The 24,709-nt window shown below is 29.8% G+C and overlaps 1 protein-coding gene, 1 long non-coding RNA gene and 1 pseudogene across 3 annotated transcripts; 1 reads left to right on the top strand and 2 right to left on the bottom strand.

The window, feature by feature from the left end:
- Window positions 1-1,301: 1,301 nt before the first annotated feature.
- On the bottom strand, window positions 1,302-4,500 carry LOC105958399 (uncharacterized). The gene is made up of 6 exons (XM_012982412.2): window positions 4,192-4,500; window positions 3,863-3,987; window positions 2,910-3,006; window positions 2,708-2,817; window positions 2,362-2,436; window positions 1,302-1,519 (listed from the first exon to the last, which is right to left on the bottom strand). Exons 1-6 carry the CDS (start codon window positions 4,259-4,261, stop codon window positions 1,469-1,471), a joined length of 528 nt encoding a protein of 175 aa, XP_012837866.1. The 5' UTR covers window positions 4,262-4,500; the 3' UTR covers window positions 1,302-1,468.
- A 10,258-nt stretch (window positions 4,501-14,758) lies between these two features.
- On the top strand, window positions 14,759-16,426 carry LOC148767714 (spermidine hydroxycinnamoyl transferase pseudogene; annotated as a pseudogene). Its single transcript, XR_016033910.1, has one exon. The product of XR_016033910.1 is annotated as a spermidine hydroxycinnamoyl transferase pseudogene (transcript).
- Window positions 16,427-20,273: 3,847 nt separating this feature from the next.
- On the bottom strand, window positions 20,274-21,729 carry LOC148767713 (uncharacterized). The gene is made up of 3 exons (XR_016033848.1): window positions 21,345-21,729; window positions 20,748-20,834; window positions 20,274-20,618 (listed from the first exon to the last, which is right to left on the bottom strand). It is a non-coding gene; the product is annotated as an uncharacterized LOC148767713 (long non-coding RNA).
- Between the last annotated feature and the right edge of the window lie 2,980 nt (window positions 21,730-24,709).

Genomic DNA, 24,709 nt, shown 5'->3' with positions numbered 1-24,709 from the left:
GTGCACTTTGTCTTCTTCTTAAAAAAAAAATACACACAAAAATACTAAATGTAGTCCAATAAATGATAATTGATGATAATAAAATTGTTGATGCAAGCGAATTGATAAATGTAGATCACATAATTACTAATGCAGTAGACGAATTTATGTAAGTGGTAATATTGAAATAAAAATTGTTAGAGAGTATCACAAAGAAGATTTTTAGAGGTAGAACTAACTAGTGCTATTTTTTAGTGGTTTGCAAGACCGACGTCATCATTAAGGATTTATATGACGTCATCATTAAGGATTTATATTATGGGTGGACAAAGAATTATGGGGAATATGTCAATACGATGCTACACCTGGTGATTTTCACCGGGTGATTCTTTTCTTGACATGTGTCTTTTTTTATTTATTTTATAATTATATTTTAAAAAACCTATTGGGTCATAATTGAACCCGTAGTGGGAATCTTATTAATTAGGGTGCCTGGTTATATTCACCAGGTGTAGCATAGAATTTCCCAAGAATTGTAATCGCAATCCAAAATTTTCTCATTTTGGAACAAGTTTGTTTATATTCAGTTTCTGATTTTATTTTTATCAGTAAGTGCTAATTCTAAATGGAGACGAAACGAATTATAATGTAAACTTTGATAATCCTATCACACACGTTCCTGAAATTGATTAAACAATTACTTCCTCCGTCCCAAAAAAAAAAAAAAAAAACTAATAATTATGCTTAAATTTTAGGGGGAAAAATATATATTGTGACTAAAATACTCATATCATTTATTTTATTTCCATTAATTCATTCTAGCTAATTAAAAGTGACAAGCACAAAATTGAGAAAAATAATTATTAATGCATCATTTGAATTTTAAAATAACAAATAATATGGAACAAGAAAGAATTCTTCAAATCAAGAAGTTGACTTGAAAGGAATGAAGTATCAATCTTTACGAAAACTCTTACTAACTAGAAATTCAACCACTATTGCCTCATGTCAATATTAATATATAAATAGTGGTACATCAAATGTTTTTAGTTATGTTCTGTAAATAATAAAATTAAGAGAGAGACAACAATACTTTCCCAATACAAGTGACCAATACCAGTGATTGGTAAGAAAGGAGTGCATAGCAGTGATTGGTAAGAAAGGAGTGCCTGGAATAAATAAAGACCAAATTTCGAATTACGGAGTCTAATTTCATGATTTTTAAATATGCAATAAGGCCATGAACATAGATTCTATGGTCTTGAAAAATGAATAATGAATTGACTTTGTGAAAATGCAAGCACGGTTACACAAACACGACATAAAAGTGTACGATAAAAGTGTACATTATTTGAACGAATCAAATATGTTTGTCAAGCTCATCAGTAAAGCCAACTATGAGTCTTACAAGATGGAATCATTCAATAAATCAACCATAATAAGTTAAGAAACATAAATTAGCCATAGCAGATATTCTTTTTTTTTTTTTCTAATCTACAGGAACTTCAACTTCCATCTTCAAACTGGAATTACCAAGAATCTGTAAGTAAGATCATAAGAAGCGAAACATGTAAGGATATGTTCTTCAGTTGTGCAAAATATATGCAAAAATACCGTTGAAGAAAAAAATTTACGATTTCCCAAAAAAATAAAACATAATCGTTGAACCAAAAAATAAAATTTCTATCCAAACCACCAATACTGTAACTACTTTTTGTAAAGGGAACCAAAACAAATGCCAATGAATCATTCATTTCTTGAGTAAGCGAGCAGTTTTTATAGTTTTTATAGCAGATAAGACTCTTAGGGAGATGACAATACGTTTGCAAAAGACTTTCTGCATAATTATAACTATTGAACTTCAAGACGAGAATGCAAGAAACTTAAGTTATCCAAGAAACTTGAATATCAAATGCAATTCTTTATGATCATCATTAATTAACAAGAATATCTCTCAATTTCTTCATCCCAAGCAACACTACATTCCATCGCCTTGAATGTTTTGGATTCTTGGATTCTTGAATGATTTACAAATGAATGAGGTACCCCTATTTATACAACGGTAACTACTCAATGGACGGTAGAGATCAATTTGATCTAACGGCTATGAGATGTTCTCTAGAGCACTCCTAGGATTTCCTATCAAAAATATATTTTAGAAGATCTTCTATCAATTCCTAAAAGCTGGGTTCTTAAATCTTTAATACCCTTCCAAACCGTAAAAATATTTAAAGGGGCTAGTAGCAAAACAAAAGAGAAGTGATGAAAATTTGGAAGCGACGAAAAAAAATACAGCAGCGGCTAACGTATCAGCTTCAAATTTCATCAATGTAAAATAACCTCACTAACTGTAACTAATTGCAATGTAATTTGCAAATTTACCATCATGAAGTCGGATTGAGCTAACAGAGAATCCTTTGTATAGCCTGCTTCCTCAAGAACGTGACCAAGAACTTTCTGTTTGAAAAAAACAACACTTACATAAGTCAAAACAGCACAAAAATTACAGGGAGTCGGTTATTTGCAAAATGCCAGAAAAAAAAATTCATCAGGTACAAACTCTACGTACAAACTCTACGTACAAACTCTACGGGGAAGGAATAAATTTACGATCTGTATATCCCAATAAACTCTACGGGGAACGAAAAATCCTCTTACAGCATATTTCTCTACTAATAAAATTGCACGCCACTAAAATCCTAAAAAGAAAAATCAGAATATAATCAACCTCTCTCTGCTGTTCAGATATAAATTGACCGGTCAAGTCCCGCAATATGTCGAGCATCTCGTTGAAAGTAACTTTCCCATTACCATCAGAGTCATAAACCCTAAAAATAACTGGGTAAAGGAAATTGCGTACAACATCAGTCGATTATTTTTTACAGCAAATAAAAGATGTCAAGAGCTGAAAGAAGTCTCGTAAGTCTTACATTCAACTTTCTGCTGCATTGATGCTCGAGAGCTGAAAGAAGATAGAAATGCAACAAACTCCTTGAAATTTAATCCGTCCAGCATCCTAAACAATCTCTAAAAAAACAAAAACAAAAAAACAATAATAATAATAATAATAATAATAATAGACAACAAAAGATAACCACATTTGCTTTACGAAAACAAAAGGTAATGTATTAATTAACAACTTTAATATGTTTCCTAGAGTATACAGTTTATCCTAAATCGCAGAATAGTGACACGATCTTAGACGCGTTCATTTGGATGCTTCATACACAAGCCATTACGATTTTTCCTCAATCAAATACAAGTCATTACCAACATAATATATATAACTCATGAGTTCAAGCTAGTACGAAGCCTTTGTTCGTAGATAGCAAACACAATAACTATTTGGTGCCATTACCATTTCGCGACCAGAACAAACATTTTTTAATTAAAATACTAAAACAAATTAAATAAAAATTAACTACTACCAAACTTTAACTTCAGAATTCTTAGAAAGAATTCAAGGCTTCTCAGAAAATTTTAACTTTAGAATTCTAAGAAGAAAAATGTAATGAACTAAACTGATCTATAGTCGATTAAAATATATCGAGATAAGAAAAGGTGATGTGAGTAAAATTTAAGAAGATTTAAAGAACGATTGAAATGGACTAGAACTTCAAGAATAGAACACGAGTGCAAGGATTTATTTTTGTTTGTCGATTATATACCAATGTAATACTGGACAAAAGATGCTGATTTTAGCCGATTTATCACTCGTGCCACAAAGACTAAATGTTCTCGAGCACGAGCAGTATTAAAATGCAGCTATGTAATATCAGTTACAAGACTAAAATGTTCGATTTTGTGCACATACGCCTCACTCGGATATGAACTAAAGAATGATAAATAAATAAATAAAAAAGGAGGGGTTTTTATATATAACCTGAGAAAGGGGATTGACGGCGAATTCGGGTACGGTCATGAATTCTTCGGCGGAGATAAATCCGCATCCATTTCGATCCAATTGACAGAATCTCTGGTACAGTGACACAATCTCCTGCTGCGAAACTGCATTTCACTTACAATTCATCAAAAAACAGCAGCAACTTAATCGAACTCAATAATTCAGAAATAATCAATTCAAAATTGGGGCTTTTCATCCGACACCCAGAAAAAAAAAAAAGACATAGAAGGGCTAAACAGTAAAAATACACATAGAAACACACAGTAAAGGAGAAATTGAGGGGTGTAATAGAGTTTGAAGGAGTGTACATGTGTTGCTGCAATGGTCTTGGACCTCTTCTATGTCGTATTGAGTGAGCATGGAGGAGCTGTTGCCCATTATTTATTGGAAGAAGAAGCTTTGATTTGCAGGTATGGCGGATCAAGAAAAATGGTGGAATAAAAGGGGAGATTTAATTGAATTGAATTGATTTGAAGGCAGAATTCGAAGTGCGTGCCTCTGCGATTGTTTGCCTGCCCAACTAATCTTGGCGATGGTTTCTGCAAATTACTTTGGGCTAATTATATTTTGCACCCCTAAAGTATTGAGGTGGTAACACTTTCCAACCTTAATGTAATAAAAGTAATACTTTCCTCCCATAGAGTTTTGTCATCAATTTGGACAAAATGCACTTCCCCCACAAGAAATTTCTAGTTTTCGCACTTCCCCCTACAAATTCAAAGATGAAAAGATGAGACTTTCCCCCTTCCAAATTTTGTTATAGTTGCATTTTGCCTCAAAAGGGGCTTTCCGGCGTATTTTTCATCAGTTTTTTCATATATCCGTCAACTTGAAGGGCATTTTTGTCCTTTCACCAATCCCATCCAAATATTATTACTGCCACTCGTACCGGCACAATTACGGCCAATTTCTCATGCCTAAACATCTCTCTCAAAAGCAGCGGCTCAACTATGTTGGCCCCACCGTGGAATTCCGCACTTCATTCCTTTCATAGCGCGTTGGTGGTCACCAGTAAATCTCTGGAAAACTTGATGAGGCACGCCAATATGATGTCTTCCACCTCCATGTGGGTTGTGATGCCAGCTCCGCCGACGACCGATGTTTCCGGCAGCACATTCTAAATGCTCCATGTGGCCGCAGCCGATGGCGGCGGCAACACCCCCTCATCCTCCGAGCCATCCGAGACAACCCAGATGTGCCCGTTCACCAACCCCCACGGCGGCGGCGGCGGAGGAAACACGGTGCTGGCGCCGCTGAATTTTATGTCGAGGTTCAATTACTCTGGCAACCTTGATTTCCAAGGCGAAAGATCTAGCCTGTTGCAGCTTGGATCGATATTGATGCAACAGCAAACGCAGAACCCATCTCAACATTTGGATTTTAAATGATATTAATATTTTGGTGAAATTGGTGAAAGGACTAAAATACCCTTCACGTTGATGGAGATATGAAAAAATTGGTGAAAAATATGCCGGAAAGCTCTATTTGAGGCAAAGTGCAAATATAACAAAATTTAGAAGGGGGAGTCTAATTTTTCAATTTGTAGGGGAAGAAGTGCGAAAACTAAAAAATTCTAGGGGGCAAAGTGCATTTTGTACTTAAAAGTTTTTACTTTTTGTCATTTTTTCAATGTAAATGACAAAATTACCATTAAGTACAAAAATCATCTTAGCTTTTTTCTTAACACATTTTGCAAATTATGTGATATTAACACTTATTCTGTTAATTTTTGTAATACTTACAAGATTGCATCCTTCATGTATATTTAATGTACATCCTAAATCTTAAAATGCATTGATAATATTAGTAAAAATTATTAGTTAATGATCTCATAAATCACAATATATTGAGTTCTTAAAAACTTTCTATTCGTTATTTGACAAAATAGTGAAAAGAAAAAAATAATAATAATAGTAAATTCAACTAATTTATAAATGGTAAATTACAACCACCCCTGAATTATAGTCAATTTACGAAAAAATCTTTCTTATTTGGATAATTATATCTATCACTCAACTATGATTTTTTCTTACACCTCCACTCTTATGGTGTCAACTTCAACACAATCATCTAGATTTCGTGAAATGTGTTATATTATGTTTTGTGTAAAAATACAGTTTCTGATGCATCACAATCTGATATATATATACAAGCAAAAAAACACATATTATAATCATCTGGCTTCAAAATGTGGAGTTCGAATAGCATAAAACGTGTACAAAAGTGATAATATTTCATATAATCTCGAAGATTCCACTAAATTTGAAACCGTAAAGATGGACGTGTAAGAAAATTTATAGTTGAGGGGTGGTTGTAATTACCCAAACAGGAGGGGGAATTTCGTAATTTGACCATACCTCGGGGTGGTTGTAATTTACCCATTTATAAAATAATACTAATTGAAAGAGAGTGCCATAATTTTCGATTTTCAAAATTAACACTGCAGTACTATTGGGTGAAATGGTGAAAATTAAGTTAATTAGTCTTCTAAGAACAGTTAAAAACAATTAGTGTAAATATAGACACATAATAATTGCTATAAATAAAATTGTTTATTTATTAATTAATTATTCTTTTAACAATTCATTTAATAAATAAATGCTATGAATATTTTTTGCTTTAATATTTTCCTTGATGCATGAAATTTAATTTTGAGAAATTGTGTGAAGACTATATTCTATATCATCCCCCTATAAAATAGTTGAAGCCTGAAGGGTATTATCGGAAGAAAATGCACAAAAACTATAAATGCATCAAAAAGATAATGTCATGTCTGCAAAATTAGCGTTTAGAGGACGAAGTCTTACTTTTTTTACATTAGGGGACAAATGTTACCCACTCTATACTTTAGGGTGTAAATTGTAATTAGCCCAATTACTTATGAAAGATAACGATGGATTTAATTTTAATTTCATCATCATGGATTTTTTTTCTTCTTTTTTGTGTACAAGTAGTTATGTATTTTGTTGTTGTTGTTTTCCATGTAATTGTCAATAAAAATTAGTATGACTTGGTTTGAGGACAAATAATTTGTCTGTATTCGAGACTCAAATTCGTGAAAATTATGAAGAATTCAGATCCAATTTGCTCGTCTGATTCTAAATTTAGAATCACCACGCAATATATGAATTTAGCGTGACTGGCCCGCCAACCGGTTAACACCAAATAAAAAGATTAATATTTCTTAACTTTTGTAATATTTATGTATGTACAATAAGAAAAATATTAAAATTGAAATGTAATACTATTATGCAAAATTATACAAGTGATATGATATGAAGTGAATAATTGAATGAGAATTATATTTAATTTCTATGATAAATAAAGTTTAAAAGCCAGAACAACTAACCAAGTCCAATATTAAAGAAAATGCATTCAAAATAGGGTTAAATACAAAAACACCCATGTACTATGGACTTTGTATCATTTACCCCATGTACTACATATAAATACAAAAACCCCCCTCACATTGCATTTTTTCCAAAATATGACGAAAATACCCCTACTCAAGCATATATATATATATATATATATATATATATATATATATATATATATATATATATTACCATTTTCCACTATATATATTGCCATTTTCAGTCAAATTTGCGTTGAAAATTTTGGTATTTATACTTTTTTTCTCCAAAACATCTAATTGCTTACATTTTGTTTTTATTTTCTAAATAAAACCTTTTATTTTTGTTATTTTGAGTTTCTTCATTTTTTTTCTTAAATGTCTTTCGGTAGTTCAAACATCCTAAGATTACAAACATCTTTACAATCCTATTATTGTTGATAATTTGAACTAACAGAAGACATTTAAGAAAAAAATGAATAAATTCAAAATGACAAAAATAAAAGGTTTTTATTCAGAAAATTAAAAAACAATCTAAGTAATTAAAAGTAAAATTGGCCGAAAATGTTAAAAAATATAGTGGAAAATGGCTCAAACTAACCCTTATATACAAAGTCCATAGTACAGAGGTGTTTTTGTATTTAACCCTTCAAATAAACAAGCCCAAGTTAATGGGTGTATATGCCTACGATGAGTTGTTCTCCCCAAGTCCAATCTAGCTCAAGTTATAATTTCAAAATGAGTTTATAAATTATAAATTGTAAACTGATTAAAAGTTAATATATAAGTAGTATAAACTAGGGTTGGGCATGAGTCGGTTTTATCGGCCAATCGATACATTTGTTTGACCCGCTTTTTTTCGTCGATAATTTTTTTGTCAGGCCGGTCGGTTGTTTTCAATTTACTCAAAAGTCGGTTTGTCGGGCAACATCAACCAACTGAATTTTCTAATGAGAAAAAAATATTATGAATATGTAATTTTAATTCCTACTTTCTTAACATTGAAATAATACATAAAAGAAGTCAAACTCAAAAACTCGAAACACAAATTTATAAACATCTACGTACTATATTTCTATTTTATAATTCTTATTTAATATTCTTCATTATATGTTTACTTATTATAGAGTTTAATATAAAAAAATAAAAACACTCTTAATTTTACAGTTAAGATTTTTGCAACGTCGGATTTTCCAAAATTTAAATAAAAAACCTTTTCAAAACATATTATTGTTTTAGAAAAAAATTGAATAAATAGATGGCGGATAATACCACCAACCGATCCATTGTTTACCCAATAAAGTCGATTGCAAACTATTATCCGACCCTTAATTGTCTGGCCCATAATGGACTTCAATATTCAGCAAAATTGGGTGGTCGAGTCGGGTAGGTTATTGCCTGACCCTACCCATGCCCAACCCTAGTATAAATATCTATTAAAGTATTATTCAATAATTTATTAGTACGTGATTAAAAAAAAGCTCATAAAATTTAACTGTATGTATTATTATTGATTAAAAGTTGTAAAATTATAGGAAAAAATTGGAACACTTTTTTTTTTCTAACTTTGCAGTTAAGTTACAAGGGAAATTATTAAAAGTTGAAGTTCTACAAAACAAACAAAAAATATATATTAAAAAAAAAAGGAAAAAAGAAAAAAAAATCAATATGTTATTCAAAAAATCAATATGTTATTCAAAATCAATTTTGTTGTAGTTGACCTTCAAAAACCTTCGCCCCTAAATTCGTTTCGATGTCTTACTCATCCGGAATGTTTTATTGCCATCACTTTCAAAAATGAGAATTGACTGAAAATTTGTGTGAAATTTCTTGAGACTTTGTTAGGTATTTATACACTTTTTTTTAAAACCAAAAATCATCCTCAAAACTGCCATTTCCAAAATATGGATGTCGTGCAAATGACAATTTTGCCCCTCCAACAAAATTAAAGAGAAAACCCATATTTTGGGAGCAAAATTGTCATTTGAAGTCCAAAATTGAAAAAAAAAAAGGGATTGCGAAGACGGGGGCAGCCACTGCCGCAACCAGAATTTTAAGTTCGCGGGGTTGAATGTATATACACGGTTTTTTTAAATAATAATGATTTGAAAAATATTGGAGGCCATTTTCGGGTTTCAGGTTTGGGTTTTGGGGGTTTTGGGTTTTTTGGGGTTTCGGGTTTCAGTTTCGATTTCGGTCACCACAACATGCAATTTTGAGCTAAGACCGAACAATGTACAATAGCTTTTGTTCAGTTCGGTTTGTTCAGTTTCACAATTTCTCGGTTTCGGCTTCAGTTTCGTTCTGGTTCTCATGCATAGGTATTCAAATTTGATTTTTGAGTTTGGTTTAATTGGCTGATTTTTTGGAGCAAAGTGACAAATGATTGCTGTCAAATGACAAGTCTGATGAAAACCTGAAGCAGCCAGCCATTATTAAGGCAGAGAGGACCAAAGAAATAAATTTGGTGTGTACTCTTCTTATCATCAGCAAGAGGCTGCAAATTAACTAAGCTTCACCTACTTTTTCCAAAATTTTATTGGTAGATCTTGTGATCATTATATCATGCTTCTCCAAAATATCTCATTTTCATTAATAAACGTGTATAGCAAAGGTTTAATATATGCTGCACCGGGTAGATCTTTACCATTAATATACACACAAACACATTCACACCCACACCAACATTGGTGTGTGTAGATCAATGGTAAAAAAACACCCGGTCTAGTCTTCAAACGGGTGTAGCATAGAAATAATCGTATAGTAACCTCACTAATTTGTATGATCATCATTCATCACTAATTGCAAGTTCCAATTTGAAAGATGTGAAAGAATGTTTATACACACACTCGCGCACACTACGACAGTATACGGTCACATGAATCAATGTGTTTGGTTTTGGATAAATAAAATCATATCACGGGTTTTTAGTTCGGAACGATTCGCATTGGCTCGATTATTTGGTTTTTGTTTCAATTTTAGATTTTTTTTCTCAATCCTAGCTCGAGATATATCCATAACAATTACAAGAATTAATAACACTGAGATAATAGCTACATAAAAACACCTACAAACTTCAATAAAATTAAATTGTATTGTTGTGTGGTTATTCGAATCCTCTTGCCAACTGTCACTAGCTAGGTCAAATTTGTCACACGTGGTTAGCCTAGTAATGTTAGCTAGCTAGTGACAACACATCATGTTTATGGGCAACATAATGCTTAATTATATATTTACTTTAACTTTATCAATCTCCTAATCCTAATCAATATGTTAATGACATGCTTATTGTCATCTAACTTTATAATTGGTTTATAAATACCATGATCTAGGATGTCCAATCCTTTTGAGAAAAGTTCACCACTTGAGATATGCATGAACTTGTTATAATATTGTGAACATAACCTAAAGGTTATGATTTTTAATTAGCTAGAATTCAATATTTTAATTTAGGATAAGATTACTTTTCTTGTTAGAATATAAAAATATTGGACCCAAATCTTTAATTAAATATAACATTTTTGTTACTTGACCAACCATCGAGAAACAAATACAAATCGATCGGTATATGGTAATCAAGAAGATTATTCTCAAGAGATCGTATTTATAATTTGTATCAGAGTGAGATTGCAATTGTACCAAAATACACACACCACACACAATTATTTAGAATAAGGTTGTGATTAATTATTTCAATACCGGTCTTTAAACAATGGGGTCAGAAGGAAGACGACGGTTGAAGCAATTTGAAAAATCCGAAATAAATACGAAATATTGTCATTTCTCGAACGAGATATTAAATGACTCCAACATCATTAAATGACTCCAACATCATTTATTAAATGTCATAATAAATACGAAATATTGTCATAATTTTGACGAAAAAACTCAACCGAGAGGAGAATTATTTGGTTTATGAGGTCAAACATAGGTGGACATTATATTGTTATTGTAATTAGGTTTTTATAGCTAACTAGGCTTATTTAGTTGGGTCTTTCTAGGGTGAGAATACCCCATGTTCTAAACTTATTTGAGATATGCATTAATCACCATTAATTTTCTAAGATTAAATCTGGACCCTAGGAAAATAACATGGTTTATGTTCTAAAAAATGAAGTACTTTACCAAATTATCCTTCGATTATTTTTTATTAAATTAATATAAAATTGATTAACATTGAATTGTCTAATTTACCCCCTACTATATTTTAATTAAATAATTAATTTAAATTCATTGTGACCGAGTTTTATTTGATAAATAATCGAAAAAAATACATTCATTAGGAATAGAACTCGTGACCTCTTAATATATTTATCACTCCTAACCATCCAAGCACATTAACTTATTATGATATATTTAACCATAATTGTATAAATACTGTTAATTCAAATATTAATTGCAACATTCATTATTTTTAAATGGTATTAAATAAATTATTAACAAATTTAATAAAATAAAGTTTGAAAACTATAAAGAATTGCAGTTCAATAGGCCAAACATCTATCATTAATTATATAATATTAGAAGTATTAATAAACTCCACCATTTAAAAATGTAAAGAATGCTCAATTAAATATAAAAAAATGCATAACTTAATTCAAACTCATTTATGTTATTTAATCGATAGTGTGACAAATCCAAATAAAAAATAAAATAATATATTTATTTAGAAGAAGAAAAAATTATAACTCATTCCAATTAGTAGTTTTCTTAGTTTAAAATAAAATTATATACTACAAATACTATATTGTGAATTTTCTTTTAATATTTAATTTAATCAATTAGTAAGATTTGAATCGATGAAGTACAAATCCTTTCAATTAGTAAACATTATTCAAATATTTGAATCGGTTGCTTAACTAGTGACATAACATGTTACATAATTGATTTAACTATTTATAAGTAATGTCTAATATCTTTTTAATTCAATTTTGTCATAAAAAATAATAAATTTAATTCCTAACACATGTAAGAACCTAATCGTAAATCATAATATTTTATCAAAGCGTAATATTTGAACCAATTAAGCTCAAGTCCTTTCAATTCGTAAACATTATTCAAATATTTGAATTGATTCATTAGCGCGCTCAACTATTGACAAGAACGTCTTAATCAAATTAACTATTATTAATTAAAGTGTGATACATGTTTAATTCAATTTTATCATAAAAAAATAATTCCTACATTACGCAAGAATCAAATCATAAGATTAATTAAAGCGTATGATTTGAATCAATTAAGCGCAAATCCTTTTAATTTGTAAATATTATTCAAAAATTTGAATCGATTAAGTTCAACCACTAACAAGAACGTATTAATCGAGTTAACTATTTATAATTAAAGTCTACTATCCTTTTAATTCAATTTTAACAGCAAAATAATAATTTAATTCGTAAAATCGTAAGAATTAGATCGTAAATCGTAAGATTTAATCTAACCATGAACCGATTAAATCTTACGATTTTTATGAATTAAATTTTATTATTTTTTATGATAAAATTCAATAAAAAAAAGGTTACTAAACTTTAACTATACACGGATTGATTAATACGCTATTGTAAATTATTGAGTTTAACCGATTCAAATATTTGAATATTGTCTACGAATTGAAATGAGTTGAGCTTAATCGATCAAATCTTTGAATGTTGTTTTTGAATTGAAAACACATGAGTTTAATTGATTCAAATATTACGATTTAATTAAATCTTACAATTTACGATTCAATTCAAACTTCAAATTCTTTCGAAATTCATTTTTAAATTACACGAGTTGAACAACATTTCCTTAGATTTTTAAATTATATTATATAAAGATTTGTTAGTATGGGATATTTTTAATATATAATAATAATTATTATTATATGAGAATTAATAATTTATTTAACATTATTTATATAAGTTTTATAACCATTATAAATTGTAGCTTTGTGATATATATCCGTATTGTTAGTTTATTGTCAATTATGTGTTGTGTCTTAATGGTAAGTATTCTTGTATGTTTTCAGATGGTCACAAGTTCGAATTTAGGTTGATGCAATTTTGGATGGGTGGTTTAATGATTTTTACGAATAATGATATAATTTACGTTATAAATTTTGGGTAAAATCGATATTTCATTAATAATTTATAATTGCTGATTTTTTAAAAGTTATAAATTTTGGGTAAAATCGATATTTCATTAATAATTTATAATTGCTGATTTTTTAAAATAATAAGGGTAAATAGCACTCAACCCCCTTGTGGTTTGGGTATTTTGCACATGACCCCCTTATGGTATGAATTTAGGCACATAACCCCCTTGTGGTTTTGACATTTTGCACATGACCCCCTTATGGTATGAAATTAGGCACATAACCCCCTTGTGGTTTTGAAATTTTGCACATAACCCCCTTATGATATGAAATTAGCACATAACCCCCTTGAATAGAAAACTGGAAAAGACTCAATTACCCCTATAAAGTCAAAAGTTCTTGTTTTAATTTAAAAATAATTATTCTACAAAATGAAATGCTTAATGTACTTTTTTGTAAAATGAGAAATATAATATATTATTGTATTTTTTTTTATTTTACCGCATATATATATATTTTTTAAATTTAATTTTCATTTCAACTTTAGAGAAATATTTTTTTTAGATTTTTCAAAATAATACAAAAATAAATACTTTGTTTCTTAATAAAATTAAAGTTCGATAACAGCTATAACATAGTATATTATATAAAAAATAGTAATATAACAATCATAATTAATGATAATGTTAAAGATTTTCAAATTGATTTTTAAAATCGAATAAATTGTCAATCGAACAATAACTAGTATTTTATACCTTTTTTGCTGTAAAATTAAAAAACCACAATAATATATTATATTTCTCATTTTACAAAAAAATACATTAAGCTTTTCATTTTATAGAATAATTATTTTTAAATTAAAACAAGAATTTTTGACTTGATAGGGGTAATTTAGTCTTTTCCAGTTTTCTATTCAAAGGGGTTATGTGCTAATTTCATACCATAAGGGGGTCATGTGCAAAATTTCAAAACCACAAGGGGGCTATGTGCCTAATTTCATACCATAAGGGGGTCATGTGCAAAATATCAAAACCACAAGGGGGTTATGTGCCTAAATTCATACCATAAGGGGGTCATGTGCAAAATGTTCAAACCACAATGGGGTTAAGTGCTATTTACCCAAATAATAATTGTAAAAAGGATATTTGCGACAATACGTAAATAGAGAAAAAATAGGTTTTTTTGATGGGACACGTGTCGCAATTTAAAGGGGTATCTCATAAAAGTTTAGAACAATCTCACCCTAGAAAGACCCTAGTTAGTTTCCTTATTAAAATATAATTTATAGTTATTTAATTTAAATATGTAGTTACTCTCTCTGTTTCTTATTATACGTCTTTTTTTGAGTGTTTTTTTTTTTCCAAATTATTTGTAATTTTAGTCACAACCAAATTAAATTAAATCAAACTTAAATGAATTTTCTTCCTCTATAAATTCTGTATTTTTCCCATCAAATAATATTCATCACCCCCCCACCCCCCCAATCCCAATTCTTGAATTTGAATTCTAGAGAGAGAAAATGGTGACGGTGAAGGCTACTCACACAGTCCGGCCGGCGGAGCCAACGCCGGAGGAGATTATGTACATAAACTCTTGTGATCAAATCAAAGAGATAGCGCACACGCCAACTATTTACTTCTACAAGAAGTCTGCAGCGCTGGATTCTGAAAACGACGCCGTTTCGATATTGAGGGATTCTCTGAGCAAAGCCCTGGTCCTGTTTTACCCTCTCGCCGGGCGGCTCAACTGGGCGGCGGAGGGCGGAAGCAGGGTGGAGCTCCACTGCAACGGGAAGGGGGTCCCACTCTTCGAAGCCGAGTCCGACGCGGCGGTGGAGGATTTCGGTGACTTCACGCCGACGGCGGCGATCCTGGCTTTGATACCGTCGGTGGATTACACCACCCCGATCGACGAGATTCCTCTGGTTATAGTCCAGCTGACTCGTTTCCGGTGCGGCGGCGTTAGCGTCGGGCTCGGGATTTCACACGTCATGGCCGACGGGCCGAGCGCACTCCACTTCGTCGACGAGTGGACGAAATTCGCCCGCGGCGTCGGCCCGGCGGTGCCGCCGTTCCTGGACCGGAAAGTGCTGGACACACCGCCGGAGAAGGCTCCGGCCGTCAAATTCGACTCGGCGGGGCTCCGCCGCCCCCCGACGTTAGTCGGGGAGGACGACAGCAGCCTGGAACAGAGGAAGAAACCGATCGGCGTCGCCTTCCTCACCCTAACCAAACTCCAAATCGAGAAGCTCCGCAACAAGGCCAACCTGGATTTCGACTACGAAAACTCCGGCGGCCGCGGGTACTCAAGATTCGAGGCCGTCGCCGCCCACATCTGGCGGTGCACAAGCAAAGCCCGCGGCCACGTCGCCGAGCAACAAACAAGCCTCCACTTCATCGCCGACTTCCGCAACAAACTCCAACCACCCCTCCCGAAGAACTACTTCGGCAACGCGCTAATCCGCGTCGAAGCCACCGACAACTCCGGCAGCCTCCTATCGAACCCCATCGGCGCCGCCTCCAAGAAAATCCGGGAAGCCGTCGAAAAAGTCACCGACGAGACCGTCAGAGCTTACCTAGACTACCTCAAAGAGCTGCCGGACGTTGGCAGATTCCGATCACTGGACAACTCCGGCCGGCCGAAGGGAGGTTCCTACGGAAACCCGAATATAGCGATCATAAGCTGGATGTCGTTGCCGCTATACGGGGCGGATTTCGGGTGGGGGAATGAGATCCATTTAGGACCGGGTCCGATGGGGTTCGACGGGAAAACATTCATTATTCCGACCCGGGAAGGAAACGGGTCGTTTAACGTAGCTATATGGTTGCAGGAGGAGTATATGGGAGCTTTCAAGAACTTCTTGTATGATGGTATTTGAATATATATTTATTATTTATTTATTTTTGGTCTTACGTTGTCTAAATTCTAAAAGGATAAATTAATATGTTGTTGTTTTTTGTTTTGGGGGAAGAAATAAATAATATTTATTTTTATGAACTTTCCATTATATTGTGTAATAGTTATAAAGTAGAAATTGTGATACCAAGTTCGAAAAAATAACGTCGGGATGATAAAGTTGATGATGAAAAATTCTTGCAATTTTTCTTTTTTGAATAAATCAATAAGATGTTGATGATGATAAGAGGGAATTTGAAGTTTTGGGAAATCAGAGCTAACTTTATATAATGGGAAGGCGTTAAACTTGAGTATCAAACATTCAAATTGATGAATGACATAATATTTTGACACATTCAAAAAATTCATAATTATCACATCTTATATATAAAAGAAAGAAACGCTAGGGCAACCCTAAGAAACCCTAATGTCATATTTGTAATTTTTTTTCAATTTTTATCTCCTTAATATTTTTTTAAATATTATTTTCGAATTTTATCATATTTGTATCCCCTAAATATTATTTTTTATTTTTATCAGATTTTTGTCTTCTAAATATTATTTTTTATTTTTATCAAATTTTTATCTCCTAAATATTATTATAAATAATATTTTTTTAATTTTATCAATTTTATATCTCCTAACTATAATTTTAAATATAATTTTCAACTTTTAGCAGATTTTTATCTCCTAAATATTATTTTCGAATTTTATCAAAGTTATATCTCCTAAATAATATTTTAAATATTTTTTTCGAGTTTTATCATGTTTTTATTAGTTTTTTTATCTCGTAAATATTAATTTTGTTTTTTTATCAGATTATTGTCTCCAAAACATTATTTTCGATTTTTATCAAATTTAATCTCTTAAATATTATTTTAAATAATAATTTTGATTTTAATCATATTTTATCCCCAATATTATTCTAATTATTATTTTCGTATTTTATTAACTTTTATCTCATTAACATTATTTGAAATATTATTTTCAATTTTTATCAAATTTTTATCTCCTAACTATTATTTTAAATTTTATTTTCGATTTTTATCATATTTTTATCTCCTAAATATTATTTTTTTATTTTTTATCAAATTTTTATCTCCTAAATATTATTATCGATTTTCATCATTTTTTTATCTCCTAGATATCTTATATATAAAAGAAAGAAACGCTAGGGCAACCCTAAGAAACCCTAATGTCATATTTGTAATTTTTTTTCAATTATTATCAAATTTTTATCTCCTTAATATTATTTTAAATATTATTTTCGAATTTTATCATATTTGTATCCCCTAAATATTATTTTTTATTTTTATCAGATTTTTGTCTCCTAAATATTATTTTTTTTTTATCAAATTTTTATCTCCTAAATATTATTATAAATAATATTTTTTTAATTTTATCAATTTTATATCTCCTAACTATAATTTTAAATATAATTTTCAACTTTTAGCAGATTTTTATCTCCTAAATATTATTTTCGAATTTTATCAAAGTTGTATCTCCTAAATAATATTTTAAATATTTTTTTCGAGTTTTATCATGTTTTTATTAGTTTTTTATCTCCTAAATATTAATTTTGTTTTTTATCAGATTATTGTCTCCTAAATATTATTTTTGATTTTTATTAAATTTTTATCTCCTAAATATTATTTTAAATAATAATTTTGATTTTAATCATATTTTATCTCCTAAATATTATTCTAATTATTATTTTCGTATTTTATCAACTTTTATCTCATTAACATTATTTGAAATATTATTTTCGATTTTTATCTCATAACTATTATTAAATTTTATTTTCGATTTTTATCAGATTTTTATCTCCTAAATATTATTTTTTGATTTTTTATCAAATTTTTATCTCCTAAATATTATTTTAAATATTATTATCGATTTTCATCATTTTTTTATCTCCTAGATATCTTACATATAAAAGAAAGAAACGCTAGGGCAACCCTAAGAAACCCTAATGTCATATTTGTAATTTTTTTTCAATTTTTATCAAATTTTTATCTCCTTAATATTTTTTTAAATATTATTTTCGAATTTTATCATATTTGTATCCCCTAAATATTATTTTTTATTTTTATCAGATTTTTGTCTCCTAAATATTATTTTTTATTTTTATCAAATTTTTATCTCCTAAATATTATTATAAATAATATTTTTATAATTTTATCAATTTTATATCTCCTAACTATAATTTTAAATATAATTTTCAACTTTTAGCAGATTTTTATCTCCTAAATATTATTTTCGAATTTTATCAAAGTTATATCTCCTAAATAATATTTTAAATATTTTTTTCGAGTTTTATCATGTTTTTATTAGTTTTTTTATCTCCTAAATATTAATTTTGTTTTTTTATCAGATTATTGTCTCCAAAACATTATTTTCGATTTTTATCAAATTTAATCTCTTAAATATTATTTTAAATAATAATTTTGATTTTAATCATATTTTATCTCCTAAATATTATTCTAATTATTATTTTATTAACTTTTATCTCATTAACATTATTTGAAATATTATTTTCGATTTTTATCAAATTTTTATCTTCTAACTATTATTTTAAATTTTATTTTCGATTTTTATCATATTTTTATCTTTTAAATATTATTTTTTTATTTTTTTTATCAAATTTTTATCTCCTAAATATTATTTTAAATATTATTATCGATTTTCATCAAATTCTCCTAGATATTATTTATAATAATCTGATTTTCGATTTTTACAGAAAAGGGTAAATAAATCTGATTTTCATCCCTAGCGAATTTTGTGACATCGTTTTACATAATGTCTGCAACATTTGAATTTTATTTCTTCCCTACCTAAGGCTTCTTCTTTTGGTAACCCGACTTTAGATTTTGTTTTTTATCTTCTTCATCCTATTGACTGTGTGGCAATTAGTTTACATCTTTTTCCATCATGGCTTATCGGTAATTTCATTTTGTTAAATTATGTGTTTCATTAATTTATACCAAAGTTTTCAAAATTTATGTATAACAATTATTTCATTTTATATGTTATTGGACATGTTATTGAAATGGATGATTTGAGAGAATTAACCAAAAATGGGCGGAGCCACAAGCTATTGGAAGTCGACCTTCAAGACTTACTGTTTGTATGCGATATTTAATTTATTGTTATATTTATTTTTGTTTCTTAATTTTCCAATTGTTAATTCCAGTGGCAAAACAGCCTGAAAATGAGGCAGTGGAGAAGGGCTTAGTTCCGATGCAAGATGTATAGATGGCCTTTTATGTTGTCGATAGTTTAGTTTTGATTATGTTAACTAAGTTATTAAATCTAATTACTTTTAAGCTCAACATGAAAGACATAGTTGATGATTTTTTTCCTGGTTCAAATTTTCAATCTACTGGTATTAGCTGATTCAATTCATTTGGAAAATTATTCAATAGTAAAGTTATTTCCTTTTTTTTTTGTGTAGTATACTTAATAATGTTCCAGTATAATAGAATTTTGATCATACGATACATCAAACGTTTGTTTATATTCTTACAACATCAAAACAATGCAATTTGTTGTCCCGTGCATCGCACGGGTACAATTACTAGTACACTACAAAAAAAAAAAAAAACATTTTATGTGACGAAACAATTCGTCGCTAAAACCTAAACTTTCGTCATAGAAACGTTTATGTGACAAATTATTTCGTCGCAACGTTCGTCGCGTAGGGCCTGTCGCGAAAGGTGTTATGTGACAAACGACTGTTTTTGTCACCTGAGATTGTGACAAAATGTAATTTCGTCACATAGTTGTATAGTTTTGCGACGACATGTTCGTCACATAAACAAATTAAATTTGTCATATCAAGCTTATTTCGTCACAGTAGATACTCATCTAACTTGCTTATTGTGACAAATTATTTCGTCACATGAACTAATGGATCTAATGAGACAAAATTTTCGTCCCATAAAATGCATTTTTATAATGTAAAATTTCCCTGACAACATAATTTATCATATAATAAATACCTGACATATATTTTAATTTTCTAATATAAGTAAACTTTATTAAACTAAAGAATTATTCTGAAATTAAAAATACTTATATTCAATATATGTTAGTACTATTAGATCGAGTACAAAAAAACTCACATTCTAGCTAGTTTACATATCAAAAACTATAAAATACAAATAAATTCTTCCCATCGGCCAGGCCGTAGTTTGACCCATAATTCATTTTCTTTGTTGCAGCTCTATTTCCAGCATTTATCTATAATAATGAAAATACTCATTTTTCATTCACTGCAGAAGTGTTGGTACCTTCTATCAGCCTGCACCAATAGAAATTAATCCATAAAATAGAAAAACATAGAAATACATATATCTCTTACCAGCAAGATCGACAACTAAGTTAGCTTGAGCATCAGCCTCGAAGTTTAAGTCCTTACATAAGACATAACGTATGTATATATAAGATGTTAGTTAAAAGACCGGTGATGTGATTAGTGGATGTAGCGAGATATTCATGCAAGAATTAAAGATTTAACGTAAATAAATAAATCTGAAGCTTACCCTTAGAACGTGCATGATTTGGAACTTACTAAACTTGTCGTACAAGCAGGAAATATTTTGGTTTTTAACCTTCCACTGGCCCTGAACCTGTCCATGAAACCATTGCTTAGAAACAAAACTGATAGTAAAAAATCAAATGTATAGTAACTGTTTGAAAAAAAGAATATTTGACGAACATGCATCAGAAAAGTCGTAGATGTTGTGAATCCAATGTGATTTTTCATTTTCGTTATTTACAGAGGGACAAAAATAAATGTTTGATGATTGATTCTTTTAAAGCTGTTCTACAGAAGATGACTCTGCAAAGTGGGGTAAAACGTCAATTCTAAAATTTGAAACATGCAATTCTGGAATACCAAACTTGATTTCAAATATCAAAACACCCTTGCATCAATTTTTTATAGGCGATTTTAGAAAACCTAATTTAATTCCAAACCTAAGATCACTTGAATAGGTTTCAAAAATAAAATCATTCTGGCCGTTTTATAATATGCAAAAAACCTAACATTCCATTGAAGAAATTGAGAGAAGAAAACGGGAGAGGTGGAGTTAGAGTGAAGAGGGGAGATGGAGAGAAAAATAAATTAGTAATTATACCTGAATCGATTGGCGGTGGCGAAGGCAAACGAATACTGGCGGTGGCGAAGGCAAACGAATACTGGCGGTGGCGAAGGAAAACGAACACTGGCGGTGGCCAAGGAAAACGAACACTGACGGTGGCGAAGGAAAACGAACACTGACGGTGGCGAAGGAAAACGAACACTGGCGGCGGCGAAGGAAAACGAACACTAGCGACGGCGAAGGAAAACGAACACTAGCGGCGGCGAAGGAAAATGAACACTAGCGGCGGCGAAGGAAAACGAACACTGGCGGTGCAACGATGATGGTGGACGCGAAAGGCAGATCGAAGAGCAGATCGTTCGGGTAAAGAAAATGAGAAGGAAAGAGAAGGGAATTTATGAGAAAAAAAAAAAAAAAAAAAAAAGGATCGGACTAAGAGCACCTTCAATGGTGGTAGGTATTAAAATGAGACATCTAAATTCTTAATTGATGCTTGAAATAATACTTTGGTACTTCGAAAAAATTTATATGCTCCAACCCGTAGGAATCAAATAAATTATTTTAATTTTAAAAATGTATTAAACATAAATTAATAGATATATTTGGTCCCTATTCCATAGGAATTTGTTAGAAAATTTATTATTTTTACGTTGAAATTGCAGTTCCTAATTTCTAGGAATATTTGATACTTGGTTTTTTTGGGTGCATTTTTGCACCTCTAGGAAATGAAGTATCAAAAAAACTACCCCTTTGATGCTTCCATTGGAGACAAATTTTTGAGTTTTGGGAATCAAAATGGAAGTTTTATCATTTAATACTCCATTTGATTCCCCCATTAGAGTTGTTCTAAGTCTAAAAAATTGGGGGAAGATTTTCTAGTAATAAGTAATTTATATTATTTTTATGTAGCGACGAAATAATTTTGTCACAACAAAAAAAGAATGTGACGAAATTACTTTGTCATAAGAAACCTAAATATTTGTCGCAAGATAGTGCCCGTCAATTGATTAAAATTTTTGTATATTCTATGGTGACGGTTTTTCATTATTGTCACATAAAATGAAGTTTATGTGACGAAATTAACCTTCATCGCCTAAAATATTCACTTATCTCACAATGTGAAATTTTGTCATAATATCTCCCTTTATTGTGACAAAATTTGATTTTGTCACAAAAGATTGTCACGTAAAATACATTTTTTTGTAGTGATATATTATTATTTAAATAAAACTGAATTAAAAATAAATTAAATAAATATATGTAATTAGTAGCGAGTCCGAAAATTTGTTATAGAGTGTGTTTAAATTTTCAAGGGTTTGGAGACAGCGGCCCTAGAAAGATTAGGACTTTTTTGTGACAAAATTATAAAATAGGAAAAGAAAAAAAAAAAGTTGGAGTTTCAATTTTACAGTTAAGATTTTTGCAACATCAGATTTCCCAAAATCTATATAATATATAAAAGTTGAATTCCATAGCTAATTGATTGACATTTGGCAATTTCAATTGGTGACATGTCCTCAATTTCATCACATGTGGCGAATTGATTGGTGGAAATAAATCATGAAAAAACATGTCATCATTTCCCAAAATTTAAGGTAATTAAATATATTTAATTATTTTATTAATATATTTATATCCTACCGTTTATAAAATGCTCTAAATATATCAACTTTCCTGGAAACTCTAAATAAATTTATTTTTTGAATTTAACTTTATAATTAATTTAATTTGAATTTAGTTAAATTCGATTTAAAATTTTCCCTTATTATAATTGCATGATTGGTGGTGTTACAGAAGTTTTTACTTTTATTCATAAACTTGGATTTATAATATTAAAAAAAATTATTGCAGAATAAATTATTTGATATTGTACATTTTACATGAACATGACTCGAGAATATGTTTTTTTTTACAAATTTAATATTATATATTAATATTATCTGTAAAAAAGAAAGATACATGTTTGAATTTACTATTTTGCGAAAATTGACACTATTTTGCATGCCATGTGTAGAGTAATGTACTCACAATTATTTATCATATTGAAAATTATACTACATGAATTTCATGTTATTATTTAAACAATTATTTTTTCTTCATTGAATCCAATGACAATAAATTTAACGATTGATTTAACTTTTTAAATTATATACTAATTAAAATACACATTTTATCATGATTATACTAATAAATTGAATAACCTAAGATAAATTTTAATCAATTGATAAAAAAAAACGAATTGATTTTATATATTTCAAAATATAATAATGTTATTCTAAATATTTGGTATTAAATTCGTTTATCTACTTTATTTAATACCTAACATTAAGAATATCAATTGTTTTGTTTAAAATGTATAATGATCGTAAATACTATATATTGTATTACACTAATAAGTGTTTCATTATAACTCTAAGAAATATAATTAATTAAATATCTAGAGCAACTCCAACCCAAAAGTATCAAAACGAGTTTGCAAATATTTATGTTGTATTTAATATTTTATTTTGATATTTATCTAAATGTATTTGCTCCAACCATAGGTATTAAATAGTTGTTAATTAAATATATCTAATTGCCACATGTTATTTTCTAAATGACACTGATTGCATAATGTATTTTTACATTCTGAAAGATGAAATATCAAAATACCTCATTTCATAACTGTATTAGAATTAAAAATTACTATTTTGGAGTATGAAAATGGTGGTTAAATGTTTTGATAGCTCATTTAATAATCTCACTCGAAGTGCTCTTGCCGTAAATAGTTTATATTAATAATTCCCCTAATGTTTGTTTCCATCTTACATCGACCCCTTATGGTATGATTTTTCAAGGAATTTTTTTATTAAGTTGTATATTCCTCTAATGCTTATTATACCCTGCACACACAACATTTCTTTATTGTACTTTTTAAAGACAAAAATTACCCTCAGGTGAACTTTACACGAAATCTTTATTCTTCTTAAATAACACTTTCACAAATTTTTATTATTACCATGACTACCCCTGAGGGTAATTTTTTAGTTTAAAAAGTACGATAAAAGAAATATCACGTCTGCAAGGGTAGACTCCATATTTTTTGGGACATTACATGGAATAAAAAAGATTACGTAAAAAATCACACCATAAGGGGGCCGTGTAAGACAAATACAAACATCAAGGGGGATTTTGGTAATCACCGATAAGTGGGGGTGTTTCCTGTAATTTAGCCTAAGTTCAGGAGGATTTTCATAATTTATCTTATTAACAATGATTATTGTTCTTTTACGTCTTAACGTTTGCTTATACCCTTATAATATTTTAAATAATTTTAATGTCAGTTTGATAATATAATTAAATATTAATTTCTAATATATTTAATATGTGTTTTTTTATGGTTCAGCTACCACACTTAAAAA

The sequence above is a fragment of the Erythranthe guttata genome, chromosome 10, assembly GCF_056151865.1.
Source record: "Erythranthe guttata isolate IM_541 chromosome 10, IM_541, whole genome shotgun sequence".
Lineage (NCBI taxonomy): Eukaryota > Viridiplantae > Streptophyta > Magnoliopsida > Lamiales > Phrymaceae > Erythranthe > Erythranthe guttata.
This window is presented reverse-complemented; position numbering and strand designations above follow the sequence as displayed.

What these genes read in the sequence shown, in the direction of transcription:
- LOC105958399 (XM_012982412.2), bottom strand. Translation starts at nt 4,261, where the DNA reads ATGGGCAACAGCTCCTCCATGCTCACTCAATACGACATAGAAGAGGTC. An exon ending in AGACCATTGCAGCAACACAT is followed by an intron (nt 3,988 to 4,191) that starts GTACACTCCTTC and finishes AGTGAAATGCAG; the next exon opens with TTTCGCAGCAGGAGATTGTG. An exon ending in AATGCAGCAGAAAGTTGAAT is followed by an intron (nt 2,818 to 2,909) that starts GTAAGACTTACG and finishes TCCTTTACCCAG; the next exon opens with TTATTTTTAGGGTTTATGAC.